Raw genomic sequence first — 17,080 nt, 5'->3', positions numbered from 1 at the left:
AGCAGATCCAAGTCGAACCAAGCAATGTATCATCCCAAACGCCATGCAACTATGCGTAGACAGCCCTGGGCAACCATGTACATACCCCCTTTTATACTTATACAGCACTAAATCCGAGCACAGTCGACTCGCCCTTTCTTGCGGCGCCCCGCGGAACCCTATTTCTTGCCCTTCTTCTTCTTGGAAGCTCCTGACGGAGTGGCTGACGGGGTATCTGTATCCACTAAGACGGGCTCGTCTTCGCTGCCGGCCTTGACCTGTGCCTTCTCCGATGATTCCTCGTCTAGCTCTTTCATGAACTCCCTCTTGATGCTGGCCCGCCGCTTCTCCCACCATTCCTTGTCGCGCTCCGTCTGTGCCTCGATCTCTTCCAGCCGGTCCCGTAGCGCCTTGTTGGCCGCGATCTCGTTGGCGGATTGGAAGATGATCTGGCCCCAGCCCGGCACGAGGGCATTTGCCTGAAAGCTTTTGTTAGACGCGAACAGCTGAAAACCATGCCCGACAACAACCCACCTCCATAACGACATCCCGAAGCTCTTCCTCCATCTCCTTCTCAGCGCGCTGGAATCGCTGCCACAGATCATCCCCCACGCTCCCCCGCTGCAGCAGGGAGCTGCAGGCCGCCTTGGCAGTACGGATCTGGATGATGCGGTGGATATCCTCGACGGCGCGTCTCAAGAGGGCGGCCCTGATGACGCTGTCTGGAACTTTGGGCGCCTTCTCGGATCCCTCTTCGGGCTCCATGTGTAATAGCGACAGGTAGATGTTGCGCTGAAGATGTGGGCCGAACCATGGCGCGAGGTTTGCGCTTTGCACTAGACGGGCGAAAAGGTCAGTTTCTTCATGCACTGCATGTCGGATGCTAGAACAATCGGAGAACGTACTGGCTTTCCTCTTCCGGTAAACAGTAGAGAATGTCATGAAGGTGCCGACCAGCACCGCCAGGTAAGCCAGGGGGAGCAGCAGCCCCCTCCAATTGACGTCGAACATGGCGAGTTCTAGAACGCGCTGCGAAGGTGCGACAAAGTGCACACTAAGAAGACTAGAGTAAGAAGCGTGGGAGTTGGGCACCTTGTCGGAGGTCGAGGTCGGACAGCCTGTGAACTGTAAAGGTGGCCCTCAATGGATCTTGCCCTTCCGAGCATGGCCCGAAAGAACAGCTGGACAACAACTTTTGGGTCTTGGCGATCAACCACCAGCATGCTGCAGGCAAGGACAGGGGTCAGGCTAGCGCAGGGACCACTTCGTCTGATATGCCTGTAAGCGTGTAGGTAGTGCTCCCCACAATATGCATCTACCGCATCTCCCTACACTGAGGGGCAGCTCAGTGCTTAGGCAGGTCTGTATGACGAAACTTGAGAACGACTGGAGCAGCTCACAGCCGCCACCAGCTAAGAAAGCTCCCAACTCGACTTCTCGTCCCTCATTCAGCACCAAAGCTATCCGAACTCTCCCATCGTCAAGCATTTCACACGAACGGCACTCCTCATAAAGCACCTTATTCTGGATTTCCTTGACCCTGCCTAGCCAAGCAAAACGGTACAGACCACCGTTTCGAAGCCAACCATTCGGTCGCTGAGCTCACGATGCTTCTACGCGTGCGGTCGCCGGATGGCATGTTCCGCTTAACGGCGGAGAAAGACGACACGTTTGGCCACCTTATGAGCCAGGTATTCGGAAGACGTTGCTCAAGCCCATCGGCGATCAAGACTAACAATAGCACAGCTTACCCCGAAGCTCCCTGCCACCGTCGATTCCAGGACCATCACCCTGTCAAACCACCCGAGTGGCCGCGACTCGAAGAATGTTAGCGAGATTTCTAGGTTTAAGATTGGCCAGGTTGGGTTAAGGCAAGCTCATTCTGCCACGTCTGGCGTGCTCTGGGTGAGCGTCGCAAACTGTTGAGGCTAACACTTCGTGGCAGTCATGGGGACCTCATCTTCATCAACTACCAACACCAAGATGCCGTTACAAACGGGAATGCAGATGACGAAATACCGTCGTCGTCAGCTCCTCTATTGTCCTCCACAAATCGACTGAACGGGAAACCTGTGCTGCCGACTGAAGACCACCCGATAGATCCACCTCCGGGCGCATCAGCGGAACGAATCAAGAACCCGTGGGAAGTTGTTCGGCAGTCTCCCTTGGATGACCGGTTGGACAGGCGGGATGGCAAGATTCCGAGAAAAAGAGATAATAAGATGTGCCGCCACGGGCCAAAGGGCATGTGCGACTACTGCATGCCTCTGGATCCCTTCAACCCCCAGTATCTAGAGGAGAAGAAGATCAAGTACATGTCGGTGCACGCCTACATGCGCAAGGTCAACTCGGCCACCAACAAGCCCGAGCTTGGCGCCTCCTTCATACCCCCGCTTGTCGAGCCCTATTACCGGGTGAAGCGCAACTGCCCATCGGGACACCCTGAGTGGCCGGAAGGTATCTGCACAAAGTGCCAACCCAGTGCCATCACCCTCCAACCCCAGCCGTTCCGCATGGTGGACCATGTCGAGTTCGCCTCGCCGCAGATCGTCGACAAGTTTCTCGACGCCTGGCGCAGAACCGGCGCACAGCGCCTGGGCATCCTTTACGGCAAATACATGGAGTACGACGTGGTGCCGCTGGGGATCAAGGCTGTGGTGGAGGCTATCTATGAGCCACCGCAAATCGACGAGGTTGATGGCATCTCGCTCAACCCATGGGAGAACGAGCAGGAAGTCAATCAGATGGCGAAGTTCTGTGGCTTGGAACAGGTCGGCGTGATATGGACCGATCTCCTGGACGCGGGCAACGGGGACGGTAGCGCTGTCTGCAAGCGGCACGCGGATTCCTATTTCCTCGCATCGCAAGAGATCGTCTTCGCTGCTCGAATGCAAGCTCAACACCCCAAGCCGAGCAAGTGGAGTGATACCGGGAGGTTCGGTTCCAATTATGTCACCTGTGTCATCTCTGGAAACGAAAAAGGCGAGATCTCCATCTCGGCGTATCAAATGTCGAATGACGCGGTCGAAATGGTTAGGGCAGACATCATCGAGCCTTCGGTTGACCCTACGCAAATGCTCGTTCGCGCGGAGGAAGAGGATGACGGCTCGATAAGCCGGACGCGGTATATCCCTGAGGTGTTCTATCGCCGAATCAATGAATATGGAGCGAATGTGCAAGAAAATGCTAAGCCGGCATTCCCGGTCGAATATCTTTTCGTCACCCTCACACACGGCTTCCCCGAGACACCAAAGCCAGTCTTCAAGGACAGCGGTTTCCCCATCGAGAATCGGGAATACATCGGAGAGGCGCAGGAGGTTTCCGCCGTTGCAAAGGCGTTGAGGGTGAACCAAAAGGATGACAGCTTTCCCGTTTCCGATTTTCACCTCCTCTGCTACATCCACCAGATGGGTGTACTAGCCAAGGTATGCCTTTCGCATCAATATCTGACTTGGCAAGTACATGCAGGCGCTAACCTTGGATCCCTCTCCAGGAGGAAGAGGCCCTCCTATGCAGGGTCGCCGCACACCACGACCTGGCCGAGTCTTTCCAGCTGCGATCGACAACCGGGTGGCAGACGCTGCACATGATCCTGCAATCCACTGGTGAGAGACTTTCCAAGCGTCCCCGACCCTCTGACGACGACCAGGGCGATGGGGATGAGGAGCAGTACGCCAGGTCGTCGTCATCTCGCAGAGCTGATTACAACGACGTCCGAGAACCCCTTGCTAAGCGTTTTGCTGCTGTCAGGCTGAACGAAGACCGCTCCTTCTCGCCGACGTAGGACGTTCACTATCGGTGAAGATGATACGTGGCGCGGTGGCGCCGGGTAGGTGGCCGCCTCAATCAGTGCGATGACGGGCTGCGGTGGATCAAATTGATGATGGGGGTACCGCGGCAGGAGTTCTGGCTGCATCGGGGTTCATAGAAGAGAAGGAGACCGGTGGCTTCCTGCTTCGCTTTGGCTGATGTTTTGGGTGCATTTAACAAGACGTGGATGGTGATACTAGTAGTTAAGAACACGAATCAGCCAAGGTCGGGTCTTATAACACAGAGGCAAAACCCGTTTCGCCATCATAGATTGCCTCACTTGTTGAGGCGGTGCATGATGGAGGTGACGGTGGAACCCTGTGGATGGCTCATCGATTATACACTATCCATCTATTATCGCCGTGCATACATTCCTCTCTGAGCTACAGAACAATGTCAAAGCATTGGGTGTATCATATGGCTAGAGCACCTAGTAAAAGACTCGATCCAGGAACGATCAATGGAACCTCCTGAATTACTCACCCGGTCTTCTAGTGGAAAGTCTCACTTCACCCCTACGACAATCTCTTCACCCACGACAATCTCTTCACCCACGACAATCTCTTCACCCCCGACTTGACAGGACTGGACTTATAATGCTGCGTTAATAACAGGTCTATGAATGTAGCCACTTCGGCTACCTCGCCATCTGTCAATGCAAAGAAACTGCTCATAGTTGTAGAACTTCAATGGTCCCACCGCCCTCTCACTCAAAACAGACAGTTGACGACCGGGGATATCTCTACATATCCATGATATCTTACATCGATCGGAATGAGGTAGTTCCAACCGAGACGATGACGTGAACCTGCCTCACCTCCACGTCACCATCCGCTCCCCCCATACCAGCCAAACATACCTAAGGTAGATATCATGGTTCAAACCAACAACAACAAATCACCTTCAAGTTAAGCGTTGCTTGCTCGTCGAAACTAGAAGGGCGTATAGAAGAAAGATTCGAAATGCCACAGAACAAACCCCGCCCTTCGCTCAAACCCCCAAAAAACCCTCAAACGCCCCCCCAAGACATGTCTTTTGATGTTCGAAACTCCATGATCAAAATAGTTCGATAGAAGGTATCATCATTATATTTACAGGGGCTTGCCACCAATGAAGTCAGACCACCTGCGGACCTCGGAGGGAATGCCCCCCGGACGAGGCAGCTTCTCGCTCATGCATTGAGCAAAGAGCATAGCAGTCTATAGCAGAGGGAGAACATTAGCTTCGATATTTTTGTTTGGTGTTTTCCTTGTTCGCGAGACGGGACTAACCTGAGGTTCCATGAACAGCGGGACACCAAAGTCGACCGCATTACGGCGCATGACGTAGTCGACGTCCATGACCGTCTTGCCGCGGGCCTGAGCCAGGTTGAAGACGCCGCGGATGTCGTACTTCTTGAAGACTTCACGCAGCGTGCGCTTGTCCTCCTTGGGGAATTCGATCAGCTCGACGTTGATCTTGTGCTTGCACGTCGACTCCAAGTGCTGCTTGACCTCCTGATCGGCAGCATAGAGCTTGTAGCCGAGAGGAGCGAGGTAGTCGACGACGGTGGTGAGCCACTTCTTGCTCAGCTCGCCGCCGAAGAGGAGACCCTCGCCAGGCTCGGGCACGCGGAAGTTCATAGCCGACTGGACCGATGTCCAGTAGGCCTCGACCAGGTCCTTGCCGAAGCAGGCCATCTCACCCGTCGACGCCATCTCGACGCCGAGGAAAGGATCGGCACCGGCAAGACGGGTCCACGAGAACTGCGGCACCTTGGTGGCGAGGTAGTCGCGCTTGACTGCCATCGGGTCGGTGGGCTCGGGCACTTCCTTGCCTACGAGGGCCTTGGTGGCTACGTCGATGAAGTTGGTGCCAAGCACCTTGCTGACGAAGGGGAATGACCGGGAGGCACGCAGGTTGCACTCAATGACCTTCAACGCCGGGAGGCCGCCCTCGGGGTCGTCAGCCTTGATAATCTGCATGTTGAATGGGCCAGTGATCTTCAGCGCCTGAGCGATCTTCTGCGCGATCTCCTTCACCCGCGACATGGTGGTCTCGTCCAGGCTCACAGGAGGGAGAACCAAGGTAGCGTCGCCAGAGTGGACACCAGCCTGCTCCACGTGTTCACTGACAGCGTGGATGATGAGTTTGCCGCCGGAGGCGACACCATCCACGTCGATCTCCTGAGCACCCTCAATGAACTTGCTGATAACCACCGGGTGGTCGGGCGAGACATTGGCAGCGGCCTCCAGCTTTTCCTTCAGGTCCTCCTTGCTGCGAATGACGGTCATGGCAGCGCCGGACAGGACGTAACTGGGACGCACAAGGACAGGATAGCCGACCTGCTCGGCGAACTGCTCCGCAGCCTCAACCGAGGTGAGCTCCTTCCACGCCGGTTGGTCGACACCGATGCTGTCGAGAATTTCGGAGAACTTTTGTCTGTCCTCGGCCTTGTCAATGTCGCGGGGGTCCGTTCCCAGGACATTGGCCCCGCCCGTCTCTTGCAGACGGAGCGCGATGTTCTGCGGCAACTGGCCGCCCACAGACACCACAACACCGCCAGCGCTCTCCAGCTCGTAGATATCCATGACACGCTCATAGCTCAGCTCCTCAAAGTAGAGTCTATCAGCAGTATCGAAATCTGTGGAATAGGTTTCTGGGTTGTCTGGTGAAGATTTTTCGTTAGCAATAAGGCTCTGGTGTTGATATAGTTGAGGGACAAAAGGAAGAGAGATAAAACAAAGAGAAAGGGGAGGAGGGACAAGAGGAGGGAGAAGGAAAGGAAGAGAAAAGGAAAGAGGGATAGGAAAGAAGATAAGGAGGTCGAGGAAGAGGTGGCGACGGATGAAGAGGAGGCGAAGGAAAAGTACTAGGTGCCGAAAGGGACCTTACACTGGATAAACAGTTAGCATCGCTTGGCCTGGTGATATGGAGTTGCTACAGAGGGACTGTTTACTCACGTTGATCATGATGGTCTTTTCTCCCATCTTCCGCAGAGCCTGAGTCGCGCTGACGGCACACCAATCGAACTCGACAGAGCTACCAATCCGGTAGACGCCGCTTCCCAGAATGACCGTGCCCTTGTCCTGGAAGGTGACGTCGTGAGACGACGCGTTGTAGGTGGTGTAGAGGTAGTTGGTATCCGCGGGGAACTCGGCGGCCAGCGTATCGATCTTCTTCACCCAAGGGCGGATGCCAAACTCCAAACGACGAGCGCGGACCTGGTCCTCGGTGCTGCCGACGGCCATAGCAATCTGCTTATCCGAGAAGCCCATCTTCTTCGCCTTCAGGATATGCTCCTTTTTAAGACCACCAAGGCTGCCGATCTGCTGGAGCTCCTTGGTGCAGTCGACAATGTTCTGCAGCTTGTACAGGAACCACTTGTCGATCTTGGTCAGCTCGTGGACGCGGTCGACAGAGTAGTTCTCGTGCAGCATGGCCTGGCCGACGGCCAGCCAGCGACGATCGGTGGGGTTCTGCAGCTCGTAGTCGAGGTCCGCGAACTTGTCGCCTTGGAAGCCGACGAACCTAGGGTCGACCTGCCGGATGGCCTTCTGGAAAGACTCCTCAAAGGTACGACCGATGGCCATGACCTCGCCCACCGACTTCATGGCGCTGCCGATGTCCCGCTTGACATGCTGGAACTTGGACAGGTCCCACCTGGGAATCTTGGTGACGATGTAATCGAGCGAGGGCTCAAAGTTCGCTGTCGTCGTCTTGGTCACTGCATTGGGGAGCTCGGGCAGGCTGTGGCCCAGGCCAATCTTCGCGGCGGTATACGCCAGCGGGTATCCGGTGGCCTTGGAAGCCAGGGCAGACGAACGAGAAAGACGGGCGTTGACCTCGATAACCCTGTAGTCCAAGCCATCGGGCTGCAGCGCATACTGGACGTTGCACTCGCCAACGACGCCCAAGTGCCTGACAATCTTGATGGCAGCGGACCGCAGCATGTGGTACTCCTCGTCGCTCAGGGTCTGGCTGGGCGCAACGACGATGGAGTCGCCAGTGTGGATGCCCAAGGGGTCGAAGTTCTCCATGTTGCACACCGTGATGCAGTTGTTGTTCGCGTCACGGACGACCTCGTACTCGACCTCCTTCCAGCCCTTGAGCGACTTCTCGACAAGGATCTGAGGCGAGAGGGTGAGTGACCGGGCGGCCATGTTGCGCAGCTCCTCCTCGTTGTTGGCGAAGCCCGATCCCAGACCGCCAAGCGCATAGGCAGCGCGGACGATAATCGGGTAGCCGATCTTGGACGCGGCGTCGAGGGCTTCGTCAACCGTGTTGACGGCGATGGACTTAGCGATGGGGATGTTGATCTCCTCGAGCGCCTTCGCAAACAGATCTCTGTCCTCGCTGAGCTCCAATGTCCTCACGCTGGTGCCAAGGACTTTGACGCCGTATTTCTCGAAAAGGCCCAACTTCTGCATCTGCACACCGAGATTGAGGGCCGTCTGGCCACCAAAGGACAGGAAGATGCCATCGGGCTTCTCCTTCTGGATGACGTACTCGACATACTCAGGGGTGACAGGCAGGTAGTAGACCTCGTCGGCGAGGACGTGGTTCGTCTGGATGGTAGCGATATTGGGATTGATGAGCACAGAGGCCACGCCGGCCTCCTTAAGGGCCTTGAGGGCTTGCGATCCTGTGTGGGTAGGCTGCCGTTAGCCTCTACCCGCCGTGGCGTGTCCTCATCTGACTCATGCTTCATTCGCCTGGGATCGTCTTGGGAGGTGCTCATGATGAGACATACCGGAGTAGTCGAACTCTCCAGCCTGGCCAATGGCAAGACCACCGCTACCAATGACGAGGACCTTCTTGACGCCAACGTGCTCCTTAGGCTTTACCACTCCGCTCGAGAGGTAGGCCTTGGGATCGGGAGCAGGCTGCGCAGCGCCGGAGCTGAGACTGGCGGCAGAGGCAGAGAAGAGCCGTTTCTGACTCAACCTGGCGCTCGCGAGCTCAGTCTGTGCATTACGAAAGACGCCATTCTGCGCGCCCGATGTCAGTGTCCTCACTTGGGACGACGTTACTGGGACCCGGCGACCATGACGGAGCACGGCCGGAGCGCGGCCCGCCTTGTACACGGCAGACAGCATTATGCGGAAGAGAGGCTTTGCGGAAGCGGATACGAAAAACAGACCGCTTCGACGTCACAGGCAGCACTCCAGTCCCTCGTGCTCGTCAATTGACAATGTCGCAGGTCGTCCCGGACCTTGTTGGGTGCTGTGCGGCTGAGAAGAAGGAGAAAGATGGGATTTGCATGACAATGTCGATATCGCGATTGCCCTGGTCCAAAAAATAAGAGAGATCGGTCTGTGTGGAGATCGATAAGTTGATAAGAGATGTGACTCTTCATCCATTCCGATAAATTGATTCCCAGACGCCAAACACAAAAATTTTCCATGCTACTGGGCGGAGAGGCCATCCGAAGCCGGAGAAGCGCCCGCCGATCTGGATAACTTCAGAATGAGAGACATGGGTATGTGGTGTCGGTTTGACAGGGGATTGTGATGTTGACTCACTCTCAAGTCTTCCACATACTACCTACTACGTCGGCTCCTTGAGAAGCACCGTGACCTTTTGATGTACTTAAGTAACTAGCTGCTATACCGACATGAAGACCCCTTACTCCTGCTTATGAAAATCTAAGCACGACGATACTCCCACCAAACTTGCTGGCTGGGTACCAGTAAGAATTCACTTGAGCAGAAGTCGCATGCGCACTTTAAAGTCAAAGCTTGCGGTCCAGTTAGAGTGGGCCCCAGCGATCGTCCCGCACTAGCCCCGCGAAGCTAAGAGCCTGGTCGGTGAGCTGTGCGGATCTCGCCTGCATTTCATTGGCCAATCCCCTGAAAGCTTCGGGTGAAGACCCAGACTGTTGGGGACGCTTTTCGCAGCGACGCCAGAACTGAGAAGACCTATGTTGATTGCGAGAGGTGTAAAACGCTGAGTCATCGACAGCAGTTGAGCATCTTGTAGTCGTCTTCTGAGAATTACTAGTACTAACTAAAGTGCATTCCCTGAGACATCTTAGGTATAACCAACTACAGAGGTACCGAAATGACCGTCGCAGTGGTGATTCAAGTTAACCTAGGTAATTCGCGCGTACAGAGTATTCTGTCATCCAGCAGTCGAGTCAAGCTCAAGTCAGGGTCCAAGAAATCCCCTCACGTGCCAGAGCACGCACTCTGTAGAGAAGCTCGCAGGAAATCTCCTATGTAGCGAACTGGGCTCTTCAGTTAGAGTCCAAGTGACGCTAGGTTGGGAAACAGGTACCATAGCCGTCGGTTCCTCTGTCTGGTTGCTCATTCACCAATCCATAGCGTTATGCAACACGCATCTGCGTCACAATGCTTGATGCACTTTGATATCTTCGAACTTCACGCTTACGTAAAGCGATTCAGACCCTAACCCCCCAGTCTCCAGCAAGCCAAGACGTAGAATTGATCCGGCAGGAGTCGAAGCCGCGCCACGCAGGTTCTGGGCATCGCTACGATCGACGTGACGGCAGCCTACCTACGCCAGTGAGCTCTTCCGCTAGATCACCCTGCCGGTTCTAATGCAAACCCTCAGTGTTTGCGTGAGAAGGGCATCTCCATCCGTCCAGGTGGCAATCTGAAAACTGGCACACCAACTATGTGATCTTTTGGCCACTTGAACACCGGTCTCTCCCAAACTGCGGCGAGCTATGAACGATGATCCGGGCCCGAGCTCTGCGGCCCGGCAGCTACCGCCGCGGTCCGATGGCGAGCACGGCGTCGGTGAGCACGGTATGCGCGCCGGCAGGGGAAGCGACGACCAAACTCAGAACAGATCCGCATCGCAAAAACAGGAGAAGCAGCGGGAGGGGCTCGCCAAGAAGCTCGAGTTCATCAGCCACTTGCAGAAGAGCCTGGACATGATCGTTTTCGCCTACATCTGCACCTTGTATTACATGGAGTGAGTTTCTTCAATGTTTGGCCCTTCTATCCGAAAGAGGTTTACCAACCTTTCTCGTTCCAGATGCTCGTTTTTCCGATTTGTGCTCCGCCTCCTGCCGCACTACTCCTTCCTAACCCCCAAAGACGGCCTGCTCCTGCCCGCCGAGCATCCGCACATATACACCATCTTCGTGCCAAGCGTTCTCTGCATGTTGGCGCACATTCTCTTCGCCCTGCCGGAAGCCGGGGAAGCGACGCGCGGTTACCTGCACGGAGGTGTCATCATCGACTTCGTCGGCCAGAAACCGCCGACGACGAAGCTCGCCTTTTTGTTCCTCGACCTGGTGATCTTGGGCGCGCAGTGCTTGATGTTGGCAGTACACCAGGAAAGGGAGAGACTCAAGAAGATTGTCGTCCCGTCACTGCGGACGCTCCATTTCAGCGGCGGCCAAACCGGCCAGGCCGTGACGCAGGAGTCGACGCAGGACCATGATGCCGAAGAGCGTGGGGTACTGCGAGATGAGAACGTGGAGGTTCACAGCGCCCAGGATGCTGAGAGGAACCCGACGGACGGCGAGCGGACGGGAGACACATATTCCTCGGCCGTCGCGAATGCCGATATGGTGGATATACTAAGGTCCGGCAACGCCGTCCTATCCAACTTCCATGTCATCCACGCTGTCCGAAGCGTGGGGGGCGGTGCTCAGAGTGCCGCAGCGTACTCGCTCCGGTCCCTGGGTTATAGTGCTACACTTGCCGCGCTCGCGGCAGAACGACGGAGTCGGCTCATCCGGGGGCAGCAGCGGTAGCAGTACCTAACCTTGCCCTCTTCAGTTAGTTGCACAACACCTCGTTCTCTTCCACTGGGCCTCATTTGATCTGCAAGAGCGCACCTTCTGAAAGAGAGAGTTGGATTTTGTCACGCTACTTTCCGGCCGACATTACCAACCCCTGTGCCTTTCACCGATACTTTCAGATCGCCGTTCCCGTCGTCATCGCCTGCATCCGATATACCCCAGCTACTCCCGCCAAACACCTTCAAGTCCCTCGCCAGCCCTATTATTTCCTCGCTCCCTACGACGTGCCTTCCCAGCCTCACTCTCCCCACGTCCTCAGACCCCATAGCCATCAGTGTCAATACTGTAGGCGCAGCGGCCGCCATCACGCAGCCACCCTGCGCAATGACCTCGAGCAGCTGGTACGCACATCGGGTGCCAATATCCTCGGGCACCACTCCTCCCTGCGGCGGCGCCACCTCGTCCGCCGCATATATCACTCCCGCCGCACTGGACTCAGCGACCAGGCTCAGCCCGAAACCGATTCCGATCTTCTTCTTTTGCGCGCTCCCCTTCTCCGCCACGAGCGGCGCCGTATCATACTGCGCCGCAATGCGCACGTCTGAGCACAACTGATTCAGCACCCCTCTCGCCGAGGTGATCATTCGATTATTATGGCTTGCGGACACGCCGGTACAGTATGCGACGCCGTATATCTTCTTTATCCTGCCAGGGCGCCTGTTCAGGTGCAATGTCTTGGGCAGGCGCACCTGGCTGGCAAAGCGCAGTTCCACCACGCCACCGCCGCCCTTGCCGGCCGGGCCGGGACAGGACCGCGTCAGCACGGTCAGGTTGATCCGCTCGACCGGAATGCCGAACAGCGAGTAGAGGGGCAGAACCGCCGTGCGGAAGGTGTCGATCGACATGTCGCCCGTGCCGTGTGTGGCGGAGGTGATGACGCCCGGACCGGAGAAGCGCACGTTCATGTGGCCCTTTGAGAAGGGCGCGAGGAGGGCGAGCGGGATGAGGAAGTAGGTGACGGCGCGGGTGCAATTGGCGGGCAGGACGTGCTCGATGGTGTCGCTCGGGAGTGCGGCGCCCACGCCGGGCACGGTGCCGGTGATGAGACCGGGCTGGTACATGACGGTCGTGCCGGTGTAGGACACGTCGATGACGCTGCCGTTGGTGACTGCCTCGAGTAGGCGGAGGAAGGAGACCTCGTGTGGAGCCAGGCCCGGGTTGGTTGGAGACGAGGAGCGGATCTTGGAGATATGCACTGGTCGGCCGGTTAATGTGGCCAACACGAGGCGGTGGGTGAAGGCCCTGTGGCCAGTGAAACGCAGGACTTCTGGTTTTAACCCCGACATGATGGCTGTTGTGTTGTGGTGCGATTGGACCGCCTCAATCGCCGATGATGAAAAGGAACGAGCCTGAGCCTGCGCGTACCGTGCTCTCCAGAAATTTTGGAGGCTCCTGCCAGTTCTGCCGGGCGGTCAGAAGCTGTAAGGTGCTTATCGACAGGCTCTGTCACTCTGATAAGAGACATTGGTGGAACGCCCCACATAAAAGACATTGATGGAGAGAGGGCCCAAGTGACCGGCCAGAGGAATGTTCAAAGTCTCACAGGCTGGGAACAGAGCATTTGGAATTACCATACAGGACATATAGCTCCGCTCCTCATAATACCCGATGTGTCTACAGTAATCTAGGCCTTCCCAAAATGCCGCCCAGGACGCTCGCTCTCGATTTTGGCCGATGCAGCACCTATGTCTGCAAGTCGTGCCTCGACAGTCTGCGATCCGTGAATGCGCGGCCATGGCTCGCAAGACAATCTTCAAGCGCCGCTCGGAGAGCGCAACCACCATCTACCAGCACCCGAAAAGTCCAGGCCGTGCCGGACCCTGCAGCGCTCCAGAAAGTACTCCTCGAAGAACTACAACACGCCGATCCATCGTCTCGCTCGTCAGAGCAGCTCAATGTCAACTATTTCGACCAGGAGCCCTCCGGACGACTCCGGCGCCTCCGTGACAATGATGAGTTCGGGGAAGTGAGCGGCGGACTGGACGCCGAGGTCGAGGCAGCCATCAACAGCCTTGAGAGACAAATGGTCAGCACGGTGAAGATGCTGCAGCGCATGGAGAAGCAGGGCGAGCAGGACAAGGCCGACGAGCTCAGAAAACAATTCAAGAAGACGCTCCGGCTGCAGTACAAGGGCAAGACGGGCCCAGAAGCCGAGGAGTACGGGCTGCTGCGCATCTCGGGCTTCAGCGGGAACCAGCAGCGGACCGTTGCCAATCTGAACACTTTCCTGGCGCGCGACAGCGTCGTCAAGGGCGGCACCCCGACGGCCAAGGACCTGGCGGAGTGCTGGAAGTACTACTCTGCCGCGAGGAAAGCGCTCTCCACGGCGTGGCAGAACGTGCCTCAGGAGGTTTGGAATTTCCTGTGGATGGTTCTCTCATGGCAAGGGGACGGCATCGAAAATCCCAACCGGATGCAGCACATCTACATCCTGGCGAAGGACATGCAGGCCGCCGGTGTGGCGCTACGGGACTCGCAACAGCTACTCGCCATAGAGGCCATGTTCATCGAGGGCTGGGAGGAAGAGGCTATTGCGGCTTGGAAGAGGGCTGTGGTGACGCTTGGGTCGAAGCGCGAGACGTTCACGGACTACTGGGAGCTCGGCGTCCGCATGTGTTGTCTGCATGGAGACACGGAACGGGCGCAAAGAGCCGCGGAGACGCTTCTGAAGTCCTCACACCCGCCCAACGCGCGCATTCTCATTCCCATCATCCGGGCATTGGCCGGCAAAGAAGCCACTATCGAGCAGGCTTGGGAAGCATACAGGGATATGCGGACTCTGCTTGGAGAGAGCATGACGATCGAGGACTACGACGAGGTAATCGCCGTGTTCCTGACGTCTGACAACGTTGAGTATGCCCTCCAGGCCTTTGTCGACATGATGCTCTCGGACACTGTCGACGTCCGTGGGAAGACGAGGCTGCCCATGAGGGTAGGCAACTACTTCTTCATCGGCAAGTGGCTGAAACGTCTCATCGGAGTGGGTGACCTGGAAGGCGCCTACAAAGTTGTGGCATACGTCCAGAGCAAGGGAGTAGCGGCGTCGCCTATCCAGCTGAACGGCCTCATTGGAGCCTGGATGAGGTCAGGGTCTGCCCAGAATCTCGAGAAGGCGGAGGCTCTGGCATGGGACATGATCCGCGCTCGGCTGGATTATGTGAAGATGCGACAACGGCACGAACTCGTCTCATTCCACGATCCTTACCACCATTCTTCCGTCGTCGAGGAGGGTGAGGAAGAACCCAAGTTCATCTGCCGGACGAGAGCAACTGCCGAGACATTCTCCCTCCTAGCGGAGAATTACTGTTCCCGCAGACTTCACGGCCGCCTGCAGGAGCTTTTTGAGGTCCTCGATGACGCCGAAATTGGCACAACGAGCTTCCTCATGAACCAGCTGATCCGGTCGTACTCGCAAAATGGTGATGCCGAAAAGGCGGTTAGCCTCTACCAGACCATGACCAAGGAGCAGAACGTTCCCCCGGACGGGCACACATTCCTTACTCTGTTCAACAGCCTCTCTGTCAACCGCCTCATCCAGCGCGACCCCGATCTCGCGAGGCGAGACATCGCTTCGGGCAGGCAGTTCTTCAGGGACATGGTTGAGACGACCTGGACGTTTGACTCGCCCACGATCTTTGCTCAGCTGCCTAGGACAATCCTGTTCAGCATGCTGAAGGCCAAAGACTACTCGGGCATGATCGTCGCGGCCCGGGCGATGAGAGAGATCTTTGCCTTCCATCCGCCCGAGGCACTGCTCATCGAGCTGGCCACGGGCGCTGGGTCTTTGCAGGCCAGGACCAGGCGGAATATGGAGCGCCTCGTGAGCGGGAGGAGGACGATTGAGACACTGATGAAGAAGCACAGGGTCGAGCTAATCAGGCGGGGCCATCCCGGGGTTGAGATGACGGAGGAGGATAAGATAAATGAGCTCCATGATGTGCTGGAAAAGCTGGTCCTGCTTAAAGCAGGGGCGCAGAACGCGGGCCCCGACGAGGTACAGCCAATGGTGGAAGAGGCTGCCCAGGAGATGGGCGTGTATGATATTGTCGTGCGGAAAGACGCGGACCAGATTGCGAAGCGCAGCAAGCTGGGCAAGTAAATGGCTGGCCTCGAATAGCCGGTGCATATATTGCATGTACATACAATAAGGATAGACGTGTGTGGACTATGGCTCTATTCAACCTGCCCGTACGGGCGACTCCTCACTCGCTGCTCTTGGCTCTCTGGTGTGCATGGTCGCAGTAGAGCGTCTAGCTCGGGCAGCCGCAAATTAGTCGTGGTCTTCCTCTGTTAATCCCGGGCATCCTTCCATCTTCTCGTCGGGATACTCAAACTTGCACCAGAAGCAGTAGTGGTACCCCTCGCGCAGATACGTGACCACCTGGCGCAGCCTCTCCTCCGGCGGCAGCGCATTGAACTCGTCCAATTCCGCGTCTTCCTCGTCCAAGTCCTCCGCGGCAACATACGTTGTGCGGGCTTTGCCCAACGCCTTCCTGTCATCCTCGTCCTCCTCCGGATCCTCGTACGTCGGCAGCCGCGACAGGCCCTGCTCGAGGTCATATCTCATCCTCCGATCCCTCTCGGCCTCCTCACGCGCCCTGACCAGGCCCCGCCACACAACGGGTACGGCCTTCAGCGGGCGTGATGACGTTGTGTCCCTCCCTTGCTCCTCGTCCTCCTTCTCCAAAGCGATCCGCTCCGCAACTTTCTGTCCCGCCATAACCTGCCGCTCCAGCCGCGCCGCCTCCCTCTCCCGCCTCATCCGCTCCCTATACTCCCCTTCCTCCGCCTTGGCCCGCTTCGCCCTCTCCCCCGCTGCTTCGGCCGCCTCTCTGATCTTCCTCTTCCGCTCACTCTCCAGCCCGATCCCCTCCCGCCCGTCCTTGATCTGGATCCGGATTGGCTCCGTCCTCGGCCACTGCTCCTTAACCCCGCCCTCCTCCTCACCATCGCCGTCCTGTTGTTGTTGTTGTTCATGTTCTTTGGGCGGCTGCTGCTGCGGCTGTGGCTGCTTGCCCAGCGCGCCGCCTTTGAAGCCCATCTTGGCCATCATAGCCAGCCCTTTGCTCTTGGGCTGGGACGTGAGGAGCGACTGTGAGAGGGCGGCCTCGCGCCGGGCTTCCTCCTCGGCGGCCAGCTCGGCTTTGGATTTGGGGCGGGCGCGGGCCTCGGCCTCGCGCTTGAGGCGGAGCCGCCGCTGGAGGGAGGTCTCGCCGTTTTGGGCGCTGTTGACGGTGGGATCCAGTGAGGAATCGGCGAAGGTCATGCTCATGTAGTCTTCCTCTTCTGAGTCTTCATCTTGTTTTGATGGTGGCGGTTGGTTGTGTTTGAGGGTGCTCATGGTGGGTGATGAGGTTCCGTCGAAGAGTTGAGTTGGATTGCGTCGATGATTTGGCAGGATTCAATAGCCTTCGGGTTCCTCCAGAGTGTACCTGCTATTCACATGGAAATAATAAAAATCGGTTCGCCTTTACAGTTCCGCAATGTCAAATAAGTATCGAGTGTGGTATGACAAGTGCTCGATGAGGATGC

At 57.0% G+C, this 17,080-nt stretch overlaps 7 protein-coding genes across 7 annotated transcripts; 3 read left to right on the top strand and 4 right to left on the bottom strand.

Moving 5' to 3' along the window:
- Window positions 1-59: 59 nt before the first annotated feature.
- On the bottom strand, window positions 60-1,191 carry B0T15DRAFT_68143 (Sec62/63 complex, subunit Sec66). Its single transcript, XM_062871199.1, has 3 exons — window positions 885-1,191; window positions 514-815; window positions 60-458 (listed from the first exon to the last, which is right to left on the bottom strand). Exons 1-3 carry the CDS (start codon window positions 988-990, stop codon window positions 159-161), a joined length of 708 nt encoding a protein of 235 aa, XP_062727043.1. The 5' UTR covers window positions 991-1,191; the 3' UTR covers window positions 60-158.
- Window positions 1,192-1,226: 35 nt separating this feature from the next.
- Window positions 1,227-4,256, top strand: B0T15DRAFT_520917 (NPL4 family-domain-containing protein). The gene is made up of 4 exons (XM_062868533.1): window positions 1,227-1,670; window positions 1,726-1,850; window positions 1,925-3,404; window positions 3,473-4,256. Exons 1-4 carry the CDS (start codon window positions 1,587-1,589, stop codon window positions 3,761-3,763), a joined length of 1,980 nt encoding a protein of 659 aa, XP_062727042.1. The 5' UTR covers window positions 1,227-1,586; the 3' UTR covers window positions 3,764-4,256.
- Window positions 4,257-4,880: 624 nt separating this feature from the next.
- On the bottom strand, window positions 4,881-8,867 carry B0T15DRAFT_482330 (uncharacterized protein; the record flags this gene model as incomplete). Its single annotated transcript, XM_062866095.1, has 4 exons — window positions 4,881-4,988; window positions 5,061-6,436; window positions 6,728-8,413; window positions 8,522-8,867. The coding sequence occupies 4 exons, from the start codon at window positions 8,865-8,867 to the stop codon at window positions 4,881-4,883; spliced, it is 3,516 nt and encodes a 1,171-aa protein (XP_062727041.1).
- A 1,366-nt stretch (window positions 8,868-10,233) lies between these two features.
- B0T15DRAFT_68071 (uncharacterized protein) lies at window positions 10,234-11,555 on the top strand. The gene is made up of 2 exons (XM_062871194.1): window positions 10,234-10,710; window positions 10,774-11,555. Exons 1-2 carry the CDS (start codon window positions 10,460-10,462, stop codon window positions 11,498-11,500), a joined length of 978 nt encoding a protein of 325 aa, XP_062727040.1. The 5' UTR covers window positions 10,234-10,459; the 3' UTR covers window positions 11,501-11,555.
- B0T15DRAFT_68067 (RNA 3'-terminal phosphate cyclase/enolpyruvate transferase) lies at window positions 11,556-13,011 on the bottom strand. The gene has a single exon (XM_062871193.1). The coding sequence runs from the start codon at window positions 12,832-12,834 to the stop codon at window positions 11,611-11,613; it is 1,224 nt and encodes a 407-aa protein (XP_062727039.1). The 5' UTR covers window positions 12,835-13,011; the 3' UTR covers window positions 11,556-11,610.
- Window positions 13,011-15,732, top strand: B0T15DRAFT_68077 (uncharacterized protein). Its single transcript, XM_062871196.1, has one exon. The coding sequence runs from the start codon at window positions 13,188-13,190 to the stop codon at window positions 15,645-15,647; it is 2,460 nt and encodes an 819-aa protein (XP_062727038.1). The 5' UTR covers window positions 13,011-13,187; the 3' UTR covers window positions 15,648-15,732.
- On the bottom strand, window positions 15,733-17,080 carry B0T15DRAFT_68076 (uncharacterized protein). Its single transcript, XM_062871195.1, has one exon. It carries the CDS (start codon window positions 16,887-16,889, stop codon window positions 15,819-15,821), a length of 1,071 nt encoding a protein of 356 aa, XP_062727037.1. The 5' UTR covers window positions 16,890-17,080; the 3' UTR covers window positions 15,733-15,818.

This window comes from Chaetomium strumarium, assembly GCF_033439665.1.
Source record: "Chaetomium strumarium strain CBS 333.67 chromosome Unknown B0T15scaffold_1, whole genome shotgun sequence".
Classification (NCBI taxonomy): Eukaryota; Fungi; Ascomycota; class Sordariomycetes; order Sordariales; family Chaetomiaceae; genus Chaetomium; species Chaetomium strumarium.
Note: the sequence above shows the minus strand (reverse complement) of the source record. Positions and strands in the feature narration are given on the sequence as shown.